This window comes from Zonotrichia leucophrys, unplaced genomic scaffold, assembly GCF_028769735.1.
Source record: "Zonotrichia leucophrys gambelii isolate GWCS_2022_RI unplaced genomic scaffold, RI_Zleu_2.0 Scaffold_248_76883, whole genome shotgun sequence".
NCBI classification, from domain to species: domain Eukaryota; kingdom Metazoa; phylum Chordata; class Aves; order Passeriformes; family Passerellidae; genus Zonotrichia; species Zonotrichia leucophrys.
The window spans coordinates 40,463-65,000 of record NW_026992453.1 but is presented as its reverse complement, the minus strand read 5'-3'; the positions used below and the strand labels follow the sequence as shown (position 1 = coordinate 65,000).

Genomic DNA, 24,538 nt, shown 5'->3' with positions numbered 1-24,538 from the left:
GATGTCCCAGGAAGGACACGGTTGTGGGACCAGCAGAACTTGCAGGGCATGGTATGAAATCCCAAGTCCCAAACCCAAAATCCATTTTTTCTCACCTGCCCCCAAATCCCAAACCCCAAACCCCGTTTCACCTGCCACAGAGCCACCCAACGTTGTCCGGGAAGGACACAGAGGTGAGACCAGCAGAACTTGCAGGGCATGATCCACCAACCCCAAACCCACCCAATGTTGTCCTTCTGGGATGTCCCAGGAAGGACACGGTGGTGGGACCAGGAGAACTTGCAGGGCACGGTCCACCAGCCCCAAACCCACCCAGTGTTGTCCTTTCATTCTGAGATGTCCCAGGAAGGACACGGTGGTGGGACCAGGAGAACTTCAATGGCATGGTCCTTCAGCCCATGGACCCACCCAATGTTCTCCTTTTCTTCTGGGATGTCCCAGGAAGGACACCGAGGTGGGACCAGGAGAACTTCCATGGGATGGTCCATAACTCCCCAGATGGACCCAATGTTGTCCTTCTGGGATGTCCCAGGAAGGACACAGAGGTGAGGTCAGGAGAACTTGCAGGGCACGGTCCATCAGCCCCAAACCCACCCAGTGTCGGTCTTGTGGGACGTCCCAGGAAGGACACAGAGGTGGGACCAGCAGAACTTGCAGGCCACGCTCCACCAACCCCAAACCCACCCAACATTGTCCAGGAAGGACACGGAGCTGAGATCAGGAGAATTTGCAGGGCACGGTCCATCAGCCCACAGACCCGCCCAGTGTTGTCCGGGAAGAACACAGAGCTGAGATCAGACCACGATGGACACCAAGACCCCAAACCCACCCAGTGTTGTCCTTCTGAGATGTCTCAGGAAGGACACAGAGGTGAGGTCAGGAGAACTTGCAGGGCACTGTCCTTCAGCCCCAAACACACCCAGTGCTGTCCAAGAAGCACACGGTGGTGGGACCAGCAGAACTTGCAGGCCACGCTCCACCAACCCCAAACCCACCCAACGTTGTCCAGGAAGAACACGGAGCTGAGATCAGACCACGATGGACACCAAGACCCCAACATTCCCTTTCCCCACCACCAGCACCACCCTCCTCCTCCTCCTCAGTCCCTCCCGGCTCACCTGGAGGAGACACCACGTGCTGGCTGAGGTGGGGCGGCGTGCCGTGCTCGGCCGGCGCCGGGGGCAGGTGCGGCGCCGGGGGCAGCTCGGCCGGGGGCAGGTGCAGCATGGCTTGCCCAAAGTGCGCCATGGTGTCGAACATGGCGCCGGGCAGGGGGTGCTCCAGCACCGGCACCTGCGCCGCCACGAACGGCGGCGGCGGCGGCGGCGGCGGCGGGGACGCCTTGGGGGGCGCGGCGGGCGGCGGGACGGGCGGCTGCGGCTGCGGCTGCGGCTGCGGCGGCTGCAGCGCCGGCGGGACGGGCGGTGGTGGTGGCGGTGGTGGCGGCGCCGGGGGCGGCTGCGGTGGAGCCGAGGGGTGGTGGTGGTGGTGGTGCTGCGGGAGGAGTGAGGAGGGGTCAGGAGAGCTGGGGATGGGGCGGTGGGGAGGGGGAAGGGGGGTTTGGGGAGGGGGTGAGGTGGGTGGTGGGGGCGTCAAAATGGGCTGGGGGGGCATCGGAGGTGGTGGTCATCAATATTTTGGTTGTCAAAGGGAGGTGTGGAGGCACCTAAAGGTGGTTTTGGACACCAAAATGAGCTCTTGGGTCACCTAAAGGTGGTTCTGGACACCAAAATGGCGTTTTGGTGGTCAAAATCATCTCCTGGGTCATCCAAGGATGGTTTTGGACACTAAAATGGTGCTTTGGTGGTCAAAGTGAGCTCTTGGGTCACCTAAAGGTGGATTTAGATACCAAAATGAGGTCTTGGGTCACCTAAAGGTGATTTTGGATGCCAAAAATGGCGTTCTGGTGGTCAAACTGATCACTTGGTTCATCTAAAGGTGGCTTTAAACACTACAATGGTGTTTTGGTGGTCAAAGTAAGGTCTTGGGTCACCTAAAGGTAGTTATGGACACAAAATTGGTGTTTTGGTGGTCAAAGTGATCACTTGGGTCATCTAAAGGGGGTTCTGGACACCAAAATGAGCTCTTGGGTCATCTAAAGGTGGTTCTGGACATCAAAATGGTCTTTTGGTCATGGAAATGATCTCCTGGGTCATCTAAAAGTGGTTTTGGGCACTAAAATGGTGTTTTGGTGGTCAAAGTGAGCTCCTGGGTCATCTAAAGGTGGTTTTGGACACCAAAATGGCGTTTTGGTGGTCGAAGTGAGGCTTTGGGTCATGTAAAGGGGGTTTTGGACACTAAAACAGTCTTTTGGTGGTTGAAGTGAGGTCTTGGGTCATCTAAAGGTGGTTTTGGACACCAAAATGAGCTCTTGGGTCACCTAAAGGTGCTTTTGGTCACTAAAAGGGTCTTTAGGTGGTCAAAGTGAGCTCCCGGGTCATCCAAATGTGGTTTTGGACACCAAAATGGCGTTTTGGTGGTTGAAGTGAGGCCTTGGGTCATCTAAAGGTGGTTTTTGAAACTAAAATGAGCTCTTGGGTCACCTAAAGGTGGTTCTGGACACCAAAATGAGCTCTTGGGTCATCTAAAGGTGGTTTTGGACACCAAAATGGCGTTTTGGTTGTCAAAATCATCTCCTGGGTCATCCAATGATGGTTTTGGACACTAAAATGGTGCTTTGGTGGTCAAAGTGAGCTCTTGGGTCACCTAAAGGTGGATTTAGATACCAAAATGAGCTCTTGGGTCACCTAAAGGTGGTTCTGGACACCAAAATGGTGTTTTGGTCATTGAAACAAACTCTTGGCTCATCTAAAGGTGGTTTTGGACACCAATGTGAGCTCTTGGGTCATGTAAAGGTGCTTTTGGTCACTAAAAGGGTCTTTAGGTGGTCAAAGTGAGCTCTTGGGTCATCTAAAGGTGGTTCTGGACATCAAAATGGTCTTTTGGTCATGGAAACGATCTCTTGGGCACCTAAAGGTGGTTTGGTGGTCAAAGTGAGGTCTTGGGTTATCTCAAGGTGGATTTTTTGATTTTGAACATCAAAATTGTCTTTTGGTCTTGGAAAAGAACTCTTGGGTCTGAATCTAAATGGGATTCTAGGTCATCAAAATGGCTTTTTGTCATCAAAATGACCAATCCAATCTCAGTCCCAATCCACGGATCCCATCCCAACCCAATTAATGATCCAATCCCAACCCAATTAATGATCCAATCCCAATCCAATTAATGATCCAATCCCAATCCAATTAATGATCCAATCCCAACCCAATTAATGATCCAATCCCAATCCCAATCCCAATCCAATTAATGATCCAATTCCAATCCATGGATCCAATCCCAACCCAATCCATGGATCCCATCCCAAGACATGGATCCCAATCCAATTAATCCAATCCCAATCCATGGATCCCATCCCAATCCAATTAATGATCCAATCCCAATCCCAATCCAATTAATGATCCAATCCCAACCCAATTAATGATCCAATTCCAATCCATGGATCCCAATCCCAACCCAATCCATGGATCCCAATCCAATTAATCCAATCCCAATCCATGGATTCCATCCCAATCCAATCCCAATCCATGGATCCAATCCCACAGATCCAATCCCAATCCCAATCCCATTCCTACCTTTTTCTGCTCCCTCCCCGAGTGCCCTTTTTTCTTCAATTTTGGCGCCATTTCTGCCAAAAAAAAAAGGGGAAAAGAAAAATAATTAATTTGGGAACGGCTCCTGATGAACCCGATCGGGAACGGGGCTGGAACTCCCCAGGGATTGTTTGGAATTCCCCAGGGATTTCTGGGATTGGCGATTTTGCCGCCAAAAAGAAGGAGGGAAATTTGTCGGAAAAAGATCCAACGGCCAAGAAAATCCATGGATTCCACAGGATGAGATATCCTGGGAATGTCGCTGCTCCAGAGGGAGAACCCGGGCAAATTCCATCGTTGGATCCCAGCTGGAATTGCGAGGTCCAAAATGAAATTCCAAAGATTTCGACCCAAAGACAATCCCAAATTCCATCGTTGGATCCCAGCTGGAATTGCGAGGTCCAGAATTAAATTCCGAAGATTTCGACCCAAAGACAATCCCAAATTCCATCGTTGGATCCCAGCTGGAATTGCGAGGTCCAAAATGAAATTCCGAAGATTTCGACCCAAAGACAATCCCAAATTCCATCGTTGGATCCCAGCTGGAATTGCGAGGTCCAGAATGAAATTCCAAAGATTTCAGCCCAAAGATGATCCCAAATTCCACTGTCAAGCAGATCCCAGTTCCAACTGCGAGGTCCAAAATGAAATTCCAAGGATTTCAACCCAAGGATGATCCCAAATTCCATCGCTGGTTGTTGGTCCCGGTCAAAATTGAGATGTTCAGAACGATCATCCTGGATTTTGGAGATCCCAACCCAAAGACGATCCCAACCTTCAACGCCAACTGTTGATCCGAGGTCCAGAAGAAGATTCCAAGGATTTCAACCCAAGGATGATCCCAAATTCCATCGCCAGTTGATGGGTTCCAGTCAGAACCTTGAGGTCCAGAAGATTCCAAGGATTTCAACCCAAAAATGATCCCAAATCCCATCACCGATTTGGGTCCCAGTTGGAATCATGAGGTTCCATGGAGATCCTGGAGATCCCAACCCAAGGATGGTCCCAAACTCCATCACCGATTTTGGGTCCCAGTCAGATTCACGAGGTTCCATGGAGATCACCTGGAGATGACCTGGAGATCCCAACCCAAGGATGATCCCAAACTCCATCACCGATTTTGGGTCCCAGCTGGAATCGTGAGGTTCCATGGAGATCCTGGAGATCCCAACCCAAGGATGATCCCAAACTCCACCATCGGTTTTGGGTCCAAACTGGAATTTCCTGGTCCACAAGAAGATTCCAAGGACTTCAACCCAAGGATGATCCCAAATTTCCTCCCTGGCTTTCGGATCCGAGTTGGAATCGCGTTCCCAGAAGGACGACCCCTGAATTTGGAGATCCCAACCCAAGGATGATCCCAAACTCCATCACCGATTTTGGGTCCAAATTGGAATTTCCTGGTCCAGAAGAAGATTCCAAGGACTTCAACCCAAGGATGACCCCAAACTCCATCACCGATTTTGGGTCCCAGTTGGAATCGTGAGGTTCCACGGAGATCCTGGAGATCCCAACCCAAGGATGATCCCAAACTCCATCACCAATTTTGGGTCCCAGTTGGAATTGTGAGGTTCCATGGAGATCACCTGGAGATCCCAACCCAAGGATGATCCCAAACTCCATCACCAATTTTGGGTCCCAGTTGGAATCGCGAGGTTCCATGGAGATCACCTGGAGATCCTGGAGATCCCAACCCAAGGATGATCCCAAATTCCATCACCGATTTCGGGTCCCAGCTGGCATTCCCTGGTCCAGAAGGAGATTCCAAGGACTTCAACCCAAGGATGATCCCAAACTCCATCACCGATTTTTGGGTCCCAGCTGGAATCGTGAGGTTCCATGGAGATCACCTGGAGATCTGAACCCAAGGATGATCCAAATTCCATCACCGATTTTGGCCCAAATTGGAATTCCTGGTCCAGAAGGAGATCCAAGGACTTCAACCCAAGGATGATCCCAAATTCCATCACCAGTTTTGGGTCCCAGCTGGAATCGTGAGGTTCCATGGAGATCCTGGAGATCCCAACCCAAGGATGATCCCAAACTCCATCCCGATTTTGGGTCCCAGTTGGAATTGTGAAGTTCCATGGAGATCACCTGTAAATCCCAACCCAAGGATGACCCCAACGTTTATCACCGATTTTGGGTCCAAATTGAATTTCCTGGTCCAGAAGAAGATTCCAAGGACTTCAACCCAAGGAGGACCCCAAATTCCATCACTGATTTGGGTCCCAGTTGGAACTGTGAGGTTCCATGGAGATCCTGGAGATCCCAACCCAAGGATGATCCTGAACTCCATCCCCAATTTTGGGTCCCAGTTGGAATCATGAAGTTACATGGAGATCGTCTGGAAATCCTGGAGATCCCAACCCAAGGATGATCTCAAACTCCATCACCGATTTTGGGTCCCAGATGGAATTGTGAGGTTCCATGGAGATCACCTGGAGATCCTGGAGATCCCAACCCAAGGATGATCCCAAACTCCATCAATAATTTTGGGTCCTGGTTGGAATCGCGTTCCCAAAAGGATCATCCTGGATTTTGGAGATCCCACAGATGATCCCAACCTTCATTGCCAACTGGAATTTCCTAGTCCAGAAGGATGATCCTGGAATCTGGAGATCCCAACCCAAGGATGATCCCAAACTCCATCACCGATTTTGGGTCCCAGTTGGAATCGTGAGGTTCCATGGAGATCACCTGGAGATCACCTGGAGATCCCAACCCAAGGATGATCCTGAACTCCATCACCAATTTTGGGTCCCAGTCAGATTCACGAGGTTCCATGGAGATCACCTGGAGATCCTGGAGATCCCAACCCAAGGATGATCCCAAACTCCATCACCAATTTTGGGTCCCAGTTGGAATCATGAAGTTACATGGAGATCACCTGGAGATCCTGGAGATCCCAACCCAAGGATGATCCCAAACTCCATCACCAATTTAGGGTCCCAGATGGAATTGTGAGGTTCCATGGAGATCACCTGGAGATCCCAACCCAAGGATGATCCCAAATTCCATCACCGATTTCGGGTCCCAGCTGGCATTCCCTGGTCCAGAAGGAGATTCCAAGGACTTCAACCCAAGGATGATCCCAAACTCCATCACCGATTTTGGGTCCCAGTTGGAATCGTGAGGTTCCATGGAGATCCTGGAGGTCCCAACCCAAGGATGATCCCAAACTCCATCACCAATTTTGGGTCCCAGTTGGAATTGTGAGGTTCCATGGAGATCCTGGAGATCACAACCCAAGGATGATCCTGAACTCCATCACCAATTTAGGATCCCAGTTGGAATTGTGAGGTTCCATGGAGATCCTGGAGATCCCAACCCAAGGATGATCCAAAATTCCATCACCGATTTTGGGCCCAAATTGGAATTTTCTGGTCCACAAGAAGATTCCAAGGACTTCAACCCAAGGATGACCCCAAACTCCATCACCGATTTTGGGTCCCAGTTGGAATTGTGAGGTTCCATGGAGATCCTGGAGATCCCAACCCAAGGATGATCCTAAACTCCATCACCAATTTTGGGTCCCAGTCAGATTCACGAGGTTCCACGGAGATCACCTGGAGATCCCAACCCAAGGATGATCCCAAACTCCATCACCGATTTCGGGTCCCAGCTGGCATTCCCTGGTCCAGAAGGAGATTCCAAGGACTTCAACCCAAGGATGATCCCAAATTTCCTCCCTGGCTGTCGGATCCGAGTTGGAATCGCGTTCCCAGAAGGACGACCCCTGAATTTGGAGATCCCAACCCAAGGATGATCCCAACGTTTATCACCGATTTTGGGTCCAAATTGGAATTTCCTGGTCCAGAAGGAGATCCAAGGACTTCAACCCAAGGATGATCCCAAACTCCATCACCGATTTAGGGTCGCAGATGGGACTGTGAAGTTCCTGGAGATCCTGGAGATCCCAACCCAAGGATGATCCCAAATTCCATCACCGATTTTGGGCCCAAATTGGAATTTCCTGGTCCACAAGAAGATTCCAAGGACTTCAACCCAAGGATGATCCCAAACTCCATCACCGATTTTGGGTCCCAGTTGGAATCGTGAGGTTCCATGGAGATCCTGGAGATCCCAACCCAAGGATGATCCCAAACTCCACCATCGTTTTTGGGTCCAAATTGGAATTTCCTGGTCCACAAGAAGATTCCAGAAATTCCAACCCAAGGCTGATCCCAAATTTCCTCCCTGGCTGTCGGATCCGAGTCGGAATCGCGTTCCCAGAAGGATCCTCCCGGATTTTGGAGATCCCAACCCAACCCATGGAGGAACCTTCAACCCCAAATCCATGGGGATAAATGGAAAAGTCACTTGCAGGTGATTTTGGGGCAGAAATGTCAAATTTCTGGGATTTTCCCAAAATTTCCCCCAAAATCCTCATTTTATTCCCACCCAAACGGCGAAACGCCGACGGACGGATCCAAATTCCCAAATCCTGGGGTGGAATTCCATGAAAAAAGTGAAATTTTGGAGTCTTTTTTTATCGCTTTTATTATTCCTAAATATTCAAGGGATCCAATTTTCCAAAGGGGCATAAAGAAAGGTGGGAATTAGGAAAATCTGGGAAAATACCCATGAAAAACTGGGATAATAACCAGGAAAATTTGGGACAAAACCCAGGAAAATTTGGGATAAAAACCAGGAAAAATTGGAATTTTATCCCAAGGAAGGCGCAGGGGGCGACGTCGGCGACTTGGAATTCCAAATTCCCTCAAAATCCAATTTTCCCTTCAGATCCCAAATCCACACGGTTCCGTAAAATAAAAATGGGATTTATCCCTAAAATCCCATTTCCTCCCTGATTTAGCCCTAAAATCCAATTTTCCCCATTTTTTCAATCCATCAAATGCCACCTCCTCAATGATTTTTAACCTCAAGATCCCATTTTTGTCAATTTTTTAACCAATAAAATTCTGTTCCCTCAATTTTGTCTTCATAAAATTTTGTTTTCCCCATAAAATCCCATTTTTTCCATAAAATCCCTTTCCCTCCATATTTTTCTCCATAAAATCCCTTTCTCTCCATGTTTTTTCCCCATTTTTCCCACCAAATCCCTTTCCCTCCATTTTTTTCTCTATAAAATCCTATTTTCTCCATAAAACCCCATCTGCTCCATTTTTTTCTCCATAAAATCCTATTTTTTTCCCCCAAATCCCTTTCCCTACATATTTCTCTCCATAAAATCCCATATGCTCCATCTTTTTTCCCATTTTTTCCATAAAATCCCTTTAATTCCATCTTTTTTTCTCTCCCTAAAACCCCATCTCCTCCATATTTTTATCCACAATATCCCATTTTTCCCAATAAAATCCCATTTACCCCACAAAATCCTATTTTTTTCTCCATAAAATCCCATTTCCCCCCACAAAACCCCATTTCCCGCCCACAAAATCCCATTTTTCCCCCCACAAAATCCCATTTTTTTCCCACAAAATCCCATTTTTCCCCCATAAAATCCTTTTTTTTCCACAAAACCCTATTTTTCCTCCATAAAATCCCGTATTTTTCCCCCACAAAATCCCATTTTTTTCCCACAAAATCCTATTTTTCCCCCATAAAATCCCATTTTTTTCCCACAAAATCCTATTTTTCCCCCATAAAATCCTGTATTTTTCCCCCACAAAATCCCATTTTGTTCCCACAAAATCATATTTTTCCCCCAAAATCCTATTTTTTCCCCATAAAATTCCATTTTTTTCCCACAAAATCCTAGTTTTCCCCCATAAAATCCTTTTTTTTCCCACAAAATCCTATTTTTCCTCCATAAAATCCCGTATTTTTCCCACACAAAATCCCATTTTGTTCCCACAAAATCATATTTTTCCCCCATAAAATCCCATTTTTTTTCCACAAAATCCCATTTTTCCCCCATAAAATCCTTTTTTTCCCCACAAAATCCTATTTTTCCTCCATAAAATCCCATTTTTTTTCCCACAAAATCCCATTTTTCCCCCATAAAATCCCATTTTTTTTCCACAAAACCCTATTTTTCCTCCATAAAATCCCGTATTTTTCCCCCGCAAAATCTCATTTTGTTCCCACAAAATCATATTTTTCCCCCATAAAATCCCTTTTTTTTCCCACAAAATCCTATTTTTCCCCCATAAAATCCCATTTTTTTCCCATAAAATCCCATTTTTTTCCCACAAAATCATGTTTTCCCCCAAAATCCTATTTTTCCTCCATAAAATCCCGTATTTTTCCCCCACAAAATCCTATTTTTCCCTAATAAAATCCCATTTTGTTCCCACAAAATCCTATTTTTCCCTCATAAAATCCTGTTTTTTTCCCCACAAAATCCCATTTTTTTTTCCCACAAAATCCTATTTTTCCCCCATAAAATCCCATTTTTTTTCCACAAAATCCCATTTTGTTCCCACAAAATCATATTTTCCCCCAAAATCCTATTTTCCCCCCATAAAATCCCATTTTTTTTCCACAAAATCCTATTTTTCCTCCATAAAATCCCGTATTTTTCCCCCACAAAATCCCATTTTGTTCCCACAAAATCCTATTTTTCCCCCATAAAATCCCATTTTTTTCCCCCCAAAATCCCATTTTCCTCCATAAAATCCCATTTCCCCCCAAACCCCCTCTCCCTCCATCTCCACCCCCAACCCCACCACCCCAATCCCCCCCTCACCGACCCCACCGACCCCACGGCGCTCGTTCCAGAATTATAAAAAATCCACAAAAATTCCAAATCCGCGGTGGGCGGGGCCGGGGCGGGGCCGAGGCTCCCCCAAAGACGAGCGGACGGCGGAGGCGGCGATGAAATCGAGATTTTATTTCTGCCACAAGGGAGGGAAGGAGGGAGGCGCTAACCTGAGTCCGACTCGTCGCTGTCCGAGGAGCTCGACTCGCTGCTCGACTCCGACTCGGACGAGGAGAAGCCCTTGAGCTTGGAGGAGCCGGCCAGGACGTCGAGCTTCTCTGCCGGGAGCAACGGGAGAGCGTCAATCGGGGCGGAAACGGGGACGGGGGGGTCAACGCAACGGGGGAGTCCCAACTGGGGCAGCCTGAGCTCAACCGGTTGGGTCTAAACCCAACTGGGTCATCTTGAACTCAACTGGCTGGTTCTAAACTCAACCGGTTGGTTCTAAACTCAACCGGTTGGTTCTAAACCCAACTGGGTCATCTTGAACTCAACAGGCTGGTTCTAAACCCAACCGGTTGGTTGTAAACCCAACTGGGTCATCTTGAACTCAACGGGCTGGTTCTAAACTCAACCAGTTCATTGTAAACTCAACTGGTTGGTTGTAAACCCAACTGGATCATCTTGAACTCAACTGGTTGGTTGTAAACCCAACCGGTTGGTTGTAAACCCAACTGGGTCATCTTGAACTCAACGGGCTGGTTCTAAACTCAACCAGTTCATTGTAAACTCAACCGGTTGGTTGTAAACCCAACTGGTTCATTCTAAACCCAAACTGGCTCATCCCAAACTCAACCAGTTGGTTCTAAACTCAACCGGTTGGTTCTAAACCCAACTGGGTCGTCCTGAACTCAACTGGTTGGTTCTAAACTCAACCAGTTGGTTGTAAACCCAAATGGGTCATCTTGAACTCAACAGGCTGGTTCTAAACTCAACCAGTTCATTGTAAACTCAACTGGTTGGTTCTAAACTCAACCAAGTGGTTCTAAACCCAACTGGGTCATCCTGAACTCAACTGGTTGGTTCTAAACCAATTCAGTCAAAATGAAATCAGGTGGTTCTAAACCCAACTGGGGCAGCCTCAACTCAACTGGGTCATCCTAAACTCAGCTGGGTCATCCCAAGCTCAACGGGTTGGTTCTAAATGCAACTGGTTCATTCTAAACCCAAACTGGCTCATCCCAAACTCAACTGGTTGGTTTTAAACCCAACTGGGTCATCCTGAACTCAACAGGCTGGTTCTAAACTCAACCAGTTCATTGTAAACCCAACTGGTTGGTTCTAAACTCAACCGGTTCAGTTGAAACGAAATCAGGTGGTTCTAAACCCAACTGGGTCGTCCTGAACTCAACTGGTTGGTTCTAAACTCAACCAGTTCATTGTAAACTCAACTGGTTGGTTCTAAACCCAACCGGTTGGTTGTAAACCCAACTGGGTCTTCCTGAACTCAACGGGCTGGTTCTAAACTCAACCAGTTCATTGTAAACCCAACCGGTTGGTTCTAAACTCAACTGGTTGGTTGTAAACCCAACTGGGTCATCTTGAACTCAACGGGCTGGTTCTAAACTCAACCGGTTCAGTCAAAATGAAATCAGGTGGTTCTAAACCCAACTGGGTCATCCTGAACTCAACTGGTTGGTTCTAAACCCAACTGGGGCAGCCTCAACTCAACTGGTTCATCCTAAACTCAGCTGGGTCGTCCCAAGCTCAACTGGTTGGTTCTACACTCAACTGGGTCATGCTAAACCCAACCAGTTGGTTCTAAACTTAATTGGTTGGTTCCACACTCAAGTGGGTCACCTTAAACTCAACTGGGCCATCCTGAACTCAACGGGTGGGTTCATTCTGAATCTCATTGCCGCCATTTTGAATCCTGCCCGCTGCCATTTTGAATCCCACTGTCGCCAATTTGAATCCCACCCGCCGCCATCTCGAGTCCCACCCGCCTCCATTCTGAATCTCATTGCCGCCATTTTGAATCCCTGCCATTTTGAATCTCCCACCTGCCTCCATTTTGAATCCCACTGTCGCGATTTTGAATCCCCCGCCTCCATTTTGAATCCCACTGTCGCCATTTTGAATCCCATCTGCCGCCACTATGAATCCCATCTGCCGCCATTTTGAATCTCCCACCTGCCTCCATTTTGAATCCCACCTGACACCATTTTGAATCCCACCCGCCATTTTGAATCCTACCTGCCGCCATCTTGGCGAGGCCAAACCACCTCCCAAAACCTCCCCAAAAACCCAACCCTGGGAATTAAAACCACCATAAAATCGGGCTGAAAACCCCCAAATTTTGGGGTCTGGAGGTACCTGGGGGTTTCCTCTTCTTGCGCAGGCAGGAGGTGACGTAGCGCTCGAGCTCGCGCAGCGTCGACGGCTTCAGCGTCTCGAAGTCGATCTCGATCTCGTCGGGGTTGGAGTTCTTGAGCGAGGGCTCCCGGGACTGGATGATGTGCACGACCCTGCCCAGCTTCTCCCCGGGCAGTTTGTTGATGTCCAGGCTCAGCTGCCGCTTCTCCTCGTACGACATGGGCTTGCACTTCTCCTCCTCCTCCGACTCGTAGGCGGGCGCGGCTTTGCTGGGCTTCACCGGCGCTGGCTCCTTCTTGCTGCTCGGGTCAACCAAACGTGGGGGTTTAGGCCTAAACCTGACCTAAAACCAGTCTAAACCTGACCTAAAACCAGCCTAAACCCAGCCTAACCCACAGGATCTGGAGAACTTCACTGGCACCAGCTCCTTCTTGCTGCTCGGGTCAACCAAACGTGGGGGTTTAGGCCTAAACCTGGTCAAACCTGACCTAAAACCAGTCTAAACCCAGCCTAAACCAGACCTAAAACCAGTCTAAACCCAGCCTCACACACAGGATCTGGAGAACTTCGCTGGCACCAGCTCCTTCTTGCTGCTCAGGTCAACAAAACGTGGGGGTTTAGGCCTAAACCTGATCTAAACCCAGTCTAAACCCAACCTAAACCAGTCTTAAATCTATAGAACCTGGAGAACTTCACTGGCACCAGCTCCTTCTTGCTGCTCAGGTCAACAAAACGTGGGGGTTTAGGCCTAAACCTGGTCAAAACCTGACCTAAAACCAGTCTAAACCCAGCCTAACCCACAGGATCTGGAAAACTTCACTACCACCGGCTCCTTCTTGCTGTGTGAGTGACCAAAAAATGGGGTTTTGGACTTAAACCCAACATAAACCAGCCCTAACCCACAGGATCTGGAGAACTTCACTGGCACCATCTCCTTCTTGCTGCTCAGGTCAACAAAACGTGGGGGTTTAGGCCTAAACCTGGTCTAAACCTGACCTAAACCCAGCCTAAACCCAGTCCTAAACCCACAGGATCTGGAGAACTTCACTGCCACCAGCTCCTTGCGGTTCATGCCAACAAAACTTGGGGATTTAGGCCTAAACCCAACCTAAACCAGTCCTAACCCACAGGATCTGAAAAACTTCACTACCACCGGCTCCTTCTTGCTGTGTGAGTGACCAAAAAATGGGGTTTTGGACTTAAACCCAGTCTAAGCCCAACCTAAACCCAGCCTCACCCACAGGATCTGGAAAACTTCACTGCCACCGGCTCCTTGCGGTTCATGCCAACAAAACGTGGGGGTTTAGGCCTAAACCCAGCCTAAACCTGACCTAAACCCAACCTAAACCAACCCTAACCCACAGGATCTAAAGGACTTCACTGCCACCGGCTCCTTGCGGTTCATGCCAACAAAACATGGAGGTTTAGGCCTAAACCTGATCTAAACCCAGCCTAAACCTGATCGAAACCCAGTCTAAACCCAACCTAAACCAGTCCTAACCTACAGAACCTGGAGAACTTCACTGCCACCAGCTCCTTCTTGCTGTGTGAGTGACCAAAAAATGGGGTTTTGGACTTAAACCCAGCCTAACCCACAGGATCTGGAGAACTTCACTGGCACCAGCTCCTTCTTGCTGCTCAGGTCAACAAAACGTGGGGGTTTAGGCCTAAACCTGGTCTAAACTCAGCCTAAACGTGGTCTAAATCCAACCTAAATCAGCCCTAAACCCACAGGATCTGGAGAACTTCACTGCCACCGGCTCCTTCTTGATACATGACCAAAAAATGGGGTTTTAGACTTAAAATTGACCTAAATCCGACCTAAACCAGCCCTAACCCACAGGATCTGGAGAACTTCACTGCCACCGGCTCCTTCCTGGAGTGTGCGTGACCAAAAAATGGGGTTTTAGACTTAAAATTGACCTAAATCCGGCCTTAAACCTGAGCTAACCCCAGCCTAAGGCACAGCAGCTGGAGGAGATCTGGTTTTGTTCCTTTGTTGGTTGTGGCTTTCAGGTGAAGCTCAGATGGAGCTGAGCTTAAAATGGGTGGTGATGCCAAGGTGAGCTCGAGATGGTCCAGACTGAGCTCCACCTGCTCCTGGACACCCAGACCTGAGCTCACGCCATTCAGAAGCCCAAAGCTGAGCTGAAATTGCTCCTGCACACCCAAAACTGAGCTGAAGTTGGTTTTGGACACCCAAAACTGAACTTAATTTACTCCTGGACACCAAAAACTGAGCTCAAGCTTCTCCTGGACACCCAAAACTGAGCTCAGGCTGGTTTAGGACGCCCAAAGCTGAGCTGAATTTGCTCCTGCACACCCAAAGCTGAACTTAATTTACTCCTGGACACCAAAAACTGAGCTCAAGCTTCTCCTGGACGCCCAAAGCTGAGCTCAGGCTGGTTTAGGACACCCAAAAACTGAGCTCAAGCCATTCAGACACCCAAAGTTGAGCTTAACTTGCTCCTGGACCCCCAAAACTGAGCTCAAGCCATTCAGAAACCCAAATCCGAGATCTTAACTTGCTCCTGCACACCCAAAGCTGAGCTCAAGGTGGTTTTGGACACCCAAAACTGAGCTGAAGTTGGTTTTGGACACCCAAAACTGAACTTAATTTACTCCTGGACACCAAAAACTGAGCTCAGGCTGGTTTAGGACGTCCAAAAACTGAGCTCAAGCCATTCAGAAACCCAAAACTGAGCTTAACTTGCTCCTGGACACCCAAAACTGAGCTCAAGCTGGATTTGGACACCCAAAACTGAACTTAATTTACTCCTGGACACCAAAAACTGAGCTCAAGCTTCTCCTGGACACCCAAAACTGAGCTCAGGCTGGTTTTGGACACCCAAAACTGAGCTCAAATTGGTTTTGGACACCCAAAACTGAGCTCAAGCTGGTTTTGGACACCCAAAACTGAGCTCAAACTGGTTTTGGACACCCAAAGCTGAGCTCAGGCTGGTTTTGGACACCCAAAACTGAGCTGAAGTTGGTTTTGGACACCCAAAACTGAGCTCAGGCTGGTTTTGGACACCCAAAGCTGAGCTCAAACTGGTTTTGGACACCCAAAGCTGAGCCTAATTTGCTCCTGGACCTCCCAAACCGAGCTGAAGTTTCTCCCGCACGCCCCAGGCCCTCCACCCGCCCAGCACCACCGAGAAGAACCAACCCCAAACCCTGAGCTGAGCTCAAGGCTGGGCACAACCCCAACCATCCCCCAAGGCCTCATTAATTAATGAATTACCTTAATTAGCACCGGGGGATCCCCAAACCGCCCCAGGGAATTGTGGGAAGGGCCCACCTGGAGGCGCTGCTGTTGCTGTTGCTCTTCTTGGCCTTCTTGGGCGGCGGCTCCTTGGCTTTGCTCTTCTTGGTGTCCTCCAGCTCCTCCTTCTTTTTGTGCTTCTCCTTCTTCTTCTCCTTCTTGTCCTTCTCCTTCTTCTTTGGTTTGTTCTGCTGGGGCTGGGACAGCGCCGCCAGCTGCTCGTGCACGGCCTTCAGCTGTGGGAATGGGAGAGGTGGGAGGTTGGAAGTTCTCCAGAAGGTCAGGGCCCACCTCAGACTGAGCCCAAGATGCTCAAGCAGAGCTGGGTGCAGCCACGCCTTGGTCATCTCCAAGGTCATGGACGGTAAGCTGGGATTGACCAACCCCCATCTGGTCAGTGACCAGGGGGTCCATGGGGACCTCCAGGGTCATCAAAGCCAACCCATGATCCCACCTGGTCACTGTCACCTCCAATGGTTCCATGGACACCTCCAAGGTCACCAAACCCAACCCATGACCCCACCCGGTCACTGAGTGTTCCATGGACACCTCCAAGGTCATCAAACCTGACCTCTGATTGACCTCGGCCAGTCACTGTCACCTTCAATGGTTCCATGGACACCTCCAAGATCATCAAGTCCCACCAGGGACTGAGCCCAAGATTCTCAGCAAGAGTTGGGTGCAGTCCTTCCATGGAGACCTCCAGGGTCATCAAAGCCAACCCATGATCCCACCTGGTCACTGTCACCTCCAACCATTCCATGGTCACCTCCAGGGTCATTGACTGCAACCTGGGATTGACCAACCCCACCTGGAGACCTCCAAGGTCATCAAACCCAACCCATGACTGACCCCACCTGGTCACTGAGTGTCACCTCCAATGGTTCCATGGACACCTCCAAGATCATCAAGTCCCACCAGGGACTGAGCCCAACCTTCTCAGCCCCCCCAGTGTCCTCCAGTCCTTCCATGGACACCTCCAGGGTCATCAAACCCAACCCACGACTGACCCCACCCGGTCACTGTCACCTTCAATGGTTCCATGGACACCCCCAGGGTCATCAAAGCCAACCCATGACCCCACCCGGTCACTGAGTGTTCCATGGACACCTCCAAGGTCATCAAACCATGACCTCTGATTGACCTCGGCCAGTCACTGTCATCTCCAATGGTTCCATGGACACCTCCAGGGTCATCAAACCCAACCCGTGATCCCAACTGGTCACGGAGTGTCACCTCTAATGGTTCCATGGAGGCCTCCAAGGTCATGGATTGTAACCTGGGATTGACCAACCCCACGTGATCACCCAGATCAGTGTCCAGGAGGTCCATGGAAACCTCCAAGGTCATCAAACCCAACCCATGATCCCACCTGGTCACTGTCACCTCCAACCATGCCATGGTCACCTCCAAGGTCATTGACTGCAACCTGGGATTGACCAACCCCACCTGGAAACCTCCAAGGTCATCAAACCCAACCCATAAATAATCCCAGCTGAATGTCATCTCCAATGGTTCCATGGACACCTCCAGGGTCATCAAACCCAACCCATGACTGACCCCAGCTGGTCACTGTCACCTCCAACCATTCCATGGTCACCTCCAGGGTCATTGACTGCAACCTGGGATTGACCAACCCCACCCAGAGACCTCCAAGGTCATCAAACCCAACCCATGACTGACCCCACCTGGTCACTGTCACCTCCAATGGTTCCATGGACACCTTCAGGGTCATCAAAACCAACCCATGACCCCACCTGGTCACAAAGTGTTCCATGGACACCTCCAGAGTCACCAAACCCAACCCGTGATCCCACCTGGTCACTGTCACCTCCAATGGTTCCATGGAGGCCTCCAAGGTCATGGATTGTAACCTGGGATTGACCAACCCCACGTGATCACCCAGATCAGTGTCCAGGAGGTCCATGGACACCTCCAGAGTCATCAAACCCAACCCATGATCCCACCTGGTCACTGTCACCTCCAACCATTCCATGGTCACTTCCAGGGTCGTTGATTGCAACCTGGGATTGACCAACCCCACCTGGAGACCTCCAGGGTCATCAAACCCAACCCATGACCCCACCTGGTCACTGTCACCTCCAATGGTTCCATGGGGACCTCCAAGGTCATCAGGTCCCACCTGGACTGAGCCCAACGTTCTCAGCCAGAGCTGGGTCCAGTTCTTCCAAGGAGACCTCCAGGGTCATCAAGCCCAATCCATGACCCCACCTGGTCACTGTCACCTCCAAGGGTCCATGGAGACCTCCAGGGTCACCAAACCCAACCCAGGACCCCACCTGCCACCTCCAACGATTTAGGTCAACAAACAAAATGATTCTGGGTTCACAAACCAAACAACTTGGCTCAACAAACCCAACAATTCTAGGTCAACAAACCCAGGGATTCTGGGTTGACAAACTCAACAATTTTAGGTTGACCAACCCAACAATTTTGTTCAAAAATCCAATAATTTAGGTCCACAAACCCAACAATTTTGGGCCAACAAACGAAACAACTTAGGTCAACAACCCAATGATTTCAGGTTGACAAGACCAACAGCTCTAAGTCAATAAACCCAACAATTTTGGGTCAACAAACCCAACGATTTTGGGCCAACAAACCCAACAATTCTGGGTCAACAAACCCAACGATTTTGGGTCAACAAACCCAACTATTTCAAGTCAATCCAACAGCTTTGGGCCAACAAACCCAACGATTCCAGGCTGACAAACCAAACGATTCGGGTCAACAAACCCAACGACTTAGGTTGACAAACCCAACAATTTTGGTAAAAAACTCCAACAATTTAGGTCCACAAAACCAACGATTCTGGGTCATCAAACCAAACCATTCTGGGCTGACAAACTCAACAATTCAGGTCAAAAAAACAAACAATTTCAGGCTGACAAACGCAACAATTTCAGGCTGACAAACCCAACTGTTTCAAGTCAACGCAGAAATTTTGGGTCAATCAACCAAACGATTCTGCACTGACAAACCCAACAATTCTGGGGCCACAAACCCAACGGTTTTGGGGCAAAAACCCAACGATTTTGGGGCAACAAACTCAACAATTCTGGGTCAAGAAACCTGATGATTTAGCGCAAAATACTCAACCATTTTGGGTCAACAAACACAATGATTTAAGCCAACAAACCAAACAATTTTGGGTCAATAAACCCAACAATCCTGGGTCAAAAAACCCAATGGTTTTGGGTCAACCAACCCAACAATTTCAGGTTCACAAACTCAATGATTTTGGGTTGACAAAACCAATGATTCTGGGGCTACAAACCCAACAATTTTGGTCAAAAAATCCAACAATTTTCAGTCAACAAACCCAATGGTCTTGGTCCACAAACCCAACAATTCAGGCTGACAAACTCAATGATTCTGGGTCCACAAACCCGAAACTCCAGATGAACAAACCCAACTATTTAGATCCGTGAACCCAACAATTCCAGGTCAATGAACCCAACAATTTAGGTCAACAAACCCAACGATTTTGGGTCAGCAAACCCATCGATTTCAGCTCAGCAAACCCAACAATTTTGGTCAAAAAGTCCAACCATTTAGATCAACAAACCCAACAATTTTGGGTCAACAAACCCAATGATTTTAGGTCAACAAACCCAACAAGTTTAGGTTGACAGCCAATGATTTTCGGTTGACAAACCCAACAATTTTGGTCAAAAAGTCCAACCATTTAGGTCAACAAACCCAACAATTTTGGGTCACCAAACCCATCAATTTCAGCTCTACAAACCCAACTTTTTCAGCTCAGCAAACCCAACAATTTCGGGTCACCAAACCCATCAATTTCAGCTCAGCAAACCCAACAATTTTGGTCAAAAAGTCCAACCATTTAGATCAACAAACCCAACAATTTCAGCTCTACAAACCCAACAATTTCGGTCATCAAATCCAACAATTTCAGCTCTACAAACCCAACAATTTTGGATCAACAAACCCAACAAGTTTAGGTTAACAGCCAATGATTTTCGGTTGACAAACCAAACGAATTTGGGTTGACAAACCCAAAAATTTTGGTCAAAAAGTCCAAAGGTTTAGGTCAACAAACCCAACAATTTCGGGTTACTAAACCCAACGATTTCAGGTCACTAAACCCAACAATTTTGGTCAAAAAGTCCAACCATTTAGATCTATAAACCTGACAATTTTGCATCAACAAACCCAACAATTTCAGCTCTACAAACCCAACAATTTCGGTCATCAAATCCAACAATTTTGGATCAACAAACCCAACAAGTTTAGGTTAACAGCCAATGATTTTCAGTTGACAAACCCAACAATTTTGGTCAAAAAGTCCAACCATTTAGGTCAACAAACCCAACGATTTCGGGTCACCAAACCCAACAATTTTGGTCAAAAAGTCCAACCATTTAGATCAACAAACCCAACAATTTAGGTCCACAAACCCAATGATTTTAGGTCAACAAACCCAACAAGTTTAGGTTGACAGCCAATGATTTTCGGTTGACAAACCCAACAATTTTGGTCAAAAAGTCCAACCATTTAGGTCAACAAACCCAACAATTTTGGATCTACAAACCCAACAATTTCAGCTCTACAAACCCAACTTTTTCAGCTCAGCAAACCCAACAATTTTGGTCAAAAAGTCCAACCATTTAGATCAACAAACCCAACAATTTTGGATCAACAAACCCAACAAGTTTAGGTTAACAGCCAATGATTTTCGGTTGACAAACCCAACAATTTTGGTCAAAAAGTCCAACCATTTAGGTCAACAAACCCAACAATTTTGGATCAACAAACCCAACAATTTCAGCTCTACAAACCCAACATTTTCAGCTCAGCAAACCCAACAATTTTGGTCAAAAAGTCCAACCATTTAGATCAACAAACCCAACAATTTCAGCTCTACAAACCCAACTTCTCCAGCTCAGCCAACCCAACGATTTTGCTGTTTCTGGACCTGACCCTGACGGGACAACCCCCGGGCCCAAGCCCGCCCAAGCGCACCTGCTCCTGGAGCTCGGCCAAGCGCTGCGCCCGCTCCTCCTCGGAGTCGTCGGAGGAGCTGTCGCTGTCCGAGGAGCTGTCGCTGCTGCTGTCGCTGGACGAGGGCGGGGCCACCTTGGTGGGGGGCGGGACCACCACGGGGGACGAGGCCGGGACCGGCGGCTCCTCGGGCTCGTCCGGCATCTTGGCAAAGCGCATCTCGAACACGTCCTGCAAGCACAGCAACGGCCCCAGGTGACCCCGGGCCATCTCCAAAGGGAGAGGTCCTACAGACCAAGGGTCAACACCTGGACATGGGCTGGGGGAGGGACCCTGAAATCTTGGAATTCTGACTCTGTCCAAGGTGGATTTAGGGGAAAATCTACAGGGTTTGCTCCATTTATCATTTAAAAGATGCAACTCTGATGTTCTTGAGATCTTCTTGGATCACCTTCAGTTGACTTGATGATCTCAGAGGTTCCACCATGGATTCCCACTGGAGATCTCAACCATCTCCAAGGTGGTTTTGAGGGAAAAATTTATAGGATTTGCTCAATTTCTCATTTAAAAGATGGAACTTTGATGTTCTTGAGATCTTCTTGGATCACCTTCAGTTGATGATCTCAGAGGTTCCACCATGGATTCCCACTGGAGATCTCAACCATCTCCAAGGTGGTTTTGGGGAAAAATTTATAGGATTTCCTCAATTTCTCATTTAAAAGCTGCAACTTTCAGGTTCTTGAGATCTTCTTGGATCACCTTTGGTTGACCCCATGATTTCTGAGGTCTTTTCCAACCTAACTCTACCATGAATTCCCACTTGGTGGGGGGCGGGACCACCACGGGGGACGAGGCCGGGACCGGCGGCTCCTCGGGCTCGTCCGGCATCTTGGCAAAGCGCATCTCGAACACGTCCTGCAAGCACAGCAACGGCCCCCAGGTGACCCCGGGGCCATCTCCAAAGGGAGAGGTCCTACAGACCAAGGGTCAACACCTGGACATGGGCTGGGGGAGGGACCCTGAAATCTTGGGGGTTTTCTTGGAATTCTGACTCTGTCCAAGGTGGATTTAGGGGAAAATCTACAGGGTTTGCTCCATTTCTTGTTTAAAAGATGCAACTTTGATGTTCTTGAGATCTTTAGTTGATCTCAGAGGTTCCACCATGGATTCCCACTGGAGATCTCAACCATCTCCAAGGTGGTTTTGAGAGAAGAATTTGTAGGATTTCCTCAATTTCTCATTTAAAACATGTATTTTCCAAGTTCTTGAGATCTTCTTGGACCACCTTTGGTTGACCCCATGATTCTCGAGGCCAATCCCACCATGGATTCCCACTGGAGATCTCAACCATCTCCAAGGTGGTTTTGGGGGAAAAATTTATAGGATTTATTCCCTTTAAAACTGTATTTTGGAGACTCACGAGTTTTCCTGGATTTTCTTGGATCATCTTTGGTGGACTCCAGAATTTTTGAGGTCTTCTCCAACCCCAATCCCACCACGGATTCCCCCTGGAGATCTCAACCATCTCCAAGGTGGTTTTGGGGGAAAAATTCAGAGGATTTTCCACAATTTCTCACTTAAAATCTGGGTTTTCCAAGTTCTTGAGTTCTTCTGGATCTTCTTGGACCATCTTTGGTTGACCCCATGATTTTCAAGGTCTTCTCCAACCCCAACCCCACCACGGATTCCCACTGGAGATCTCAACCATCTCCAAGGGGGTTTTGGGGGAAAAATTCAGAGGATTTTCCCCAACTTTTCAAAATTTCCCTGATTTTTGATGGATTTCATTTTATTTCCATTTCATAAAGTTCCATAAATTTTTGGAGCCCCGCTCATCCTTCCCACTCCCGCCTCAAAACTTGGACAAAGAGAAAAATGAAAAACAAACCTGGATCAAAGAGAGAATTGTAAGAAAATTCAGGGAAAATTGAGAAAAACCCCACAAATTTGGTGATTTTTTTTTGTTAAGTCAGCATTTTTGACTAAGCAAAAAATATTTTTTTTTGCAAATCCTGCTGGAAAAAAAAAGTGGAATTTTCCTGGAAGCTTGGGAATGTTCCTGGAATGCCAGCAATTTTCATTTCCATCACTTTAACAACAAAAACCCCACAAATTTTTGGGGGTTTTTTTTTGGCCAAGTCAGCATTTTTGGATTATTCCGATTTTTTTTCCTCACCAAATCCCTCCAGGAAAAAAAAAAAAGAAATTTCCCTGGAATGTTGGGAATTTTCCTGGCAGGTTGGGAATTCTGATTTCTTTGACGTTCCCCACAAAAAAAAAAAAAAAAAAAATCAATTTGTATGTTTTTTTTTTTTTTTTGCCGAGTCAGCATTTTTGAGTATTTTGAATTTTTGGTTTTTTTTTGCAAATCCTGCTTGGGGAAAAAAAAAAATGGAATTTTCCTGGCTGGTTGGGAATTCTGATTTCTTTGACTTTCACCACCAAAAAAACCCAAAAAAATCATCAATTTGTATGGGTGTTTTTTTGCTGAGTCAACATTTTTGAGTATTTTGAATTTTTTTTTTTTTTTTTTTTTTTTTTTTTTTTTTGCAAATCCTGCTGGAAAAAAAAAAAAAAAAGGGAATTTTTCTGGAATTGTGGGAGTTCTGATTTCTTTGACTTTCACCACAAAAACAAAATGCCATCAATTTGTATGGAGTTTTTTTGTGCCGAGTCAGCATTTTTGATTATTCTGAATTTTTGGTGGTTTTTTTTTTTTTTGCAAATTCTGCCTGGGGAAAAAAAGAAAAAAAAATGGAATTTTCCTGGCTGGTTGGGAATTCTGATTTCTTTGACTTTGACTTTCACCACCAAAAAAAACCCCAAAAAAATCATCAATTTGTATGGGGTTTTTTTTGCTGAGTCAGCATTTTTGAGTATTTTGAATTTTTTTTGTTTTTGTTTTTGGTTTTTTTTTTTCCTGGCTGGTTGGGAATTCTGATTTCTTTGACTTTCACCACAAAAAAAAAAAAAAAATCATCAATATGACCAATTTGTATGAGTGTTTTTTTGCAGAGTCAGCATTTTTTTTTTTTTTTTTTTTTTTTTTTTGCAAATTCTGCTTGGGGAAAAAAAAAAAAAAAAAAAAAATGGAATTTTCCTGGCCGGTTGGGAATTCTGATTTAACTTTCACCACAAAAAAAAAAAAAAAAAAAAATTCATCAATATGACCAATTTGTATGGGTTTTTTTTGCTGAGTCAGCATTTTTGGGTTTTTTTTGTTGTTTTTTTTTTTTTTAATCCTGCTGGAAAAAAAAAAGGGAATTTTCCTGGAATTGTGGGAATTCTGATTTCTTTGACTTTCACCACAAAAACAAAATGCCATCAATTTGTATGGAGTTTTTTTTGTGCCGAGTCAGCATTTTTGATGATTCTGAATTTTGTTTTTTTCTTTTTGATTTTTTTGGCAAATCCTGCTGGGGGAAAAAAACATAATGGAATTTTCCTGTCCGGCTGGGAATTCTGATTCTTTTGACTTTCACCAAAAAAAAAAAAAAATCATCAATTTGTATGGGTTTTTTTGTGCCGAGTCAGCATTTTTGATTATTCTGAATTTTTGGTGGTTTTTGTTTTTTTTTTGCAAATCCTGCTGGAAAAAAAAAAAAACCAGGAATTTTCCCGGCCAGCTGGGAATTCTGATTTCTTTGACTTTCA

General features: G+C 47.1%; 1 protein-coding gene across 1 annotated transcript in view; it reads right to left on the bottom strand.

Moving 5' to 3' along the window:
* Positions 1–10,482: 10,482 nt before the first annotated feature.
* Positions 10,483–24,538, bottom strand: part of LOC135441343 (bromodomain-containing protein 4-like) — a 34,606-nt gene continuing 20,550 nt past the window's right edge. Inside the window, exons 7-10 of the mRNA XM_064700889.1 lie at positions 20,906–21,115; positions 15,935–16,134; positions 12,634–12,932; positions 10,483–10,595 (exon numbers count right to left, since the gene is read on the bottom strand). Of these exons, the coding sequence (XP_064556959.1) occupies positions 10,483–10,595; positions 12,634–12,932; positions 15,935–16,134; positions 20,906–21,115 (822 nt within the window). The remainder of the gene's footprint in view (positions 10,596–12,633; positions 12,933–15,934; positions 16,135–20,905; positions 21,116–24,538) is intronic.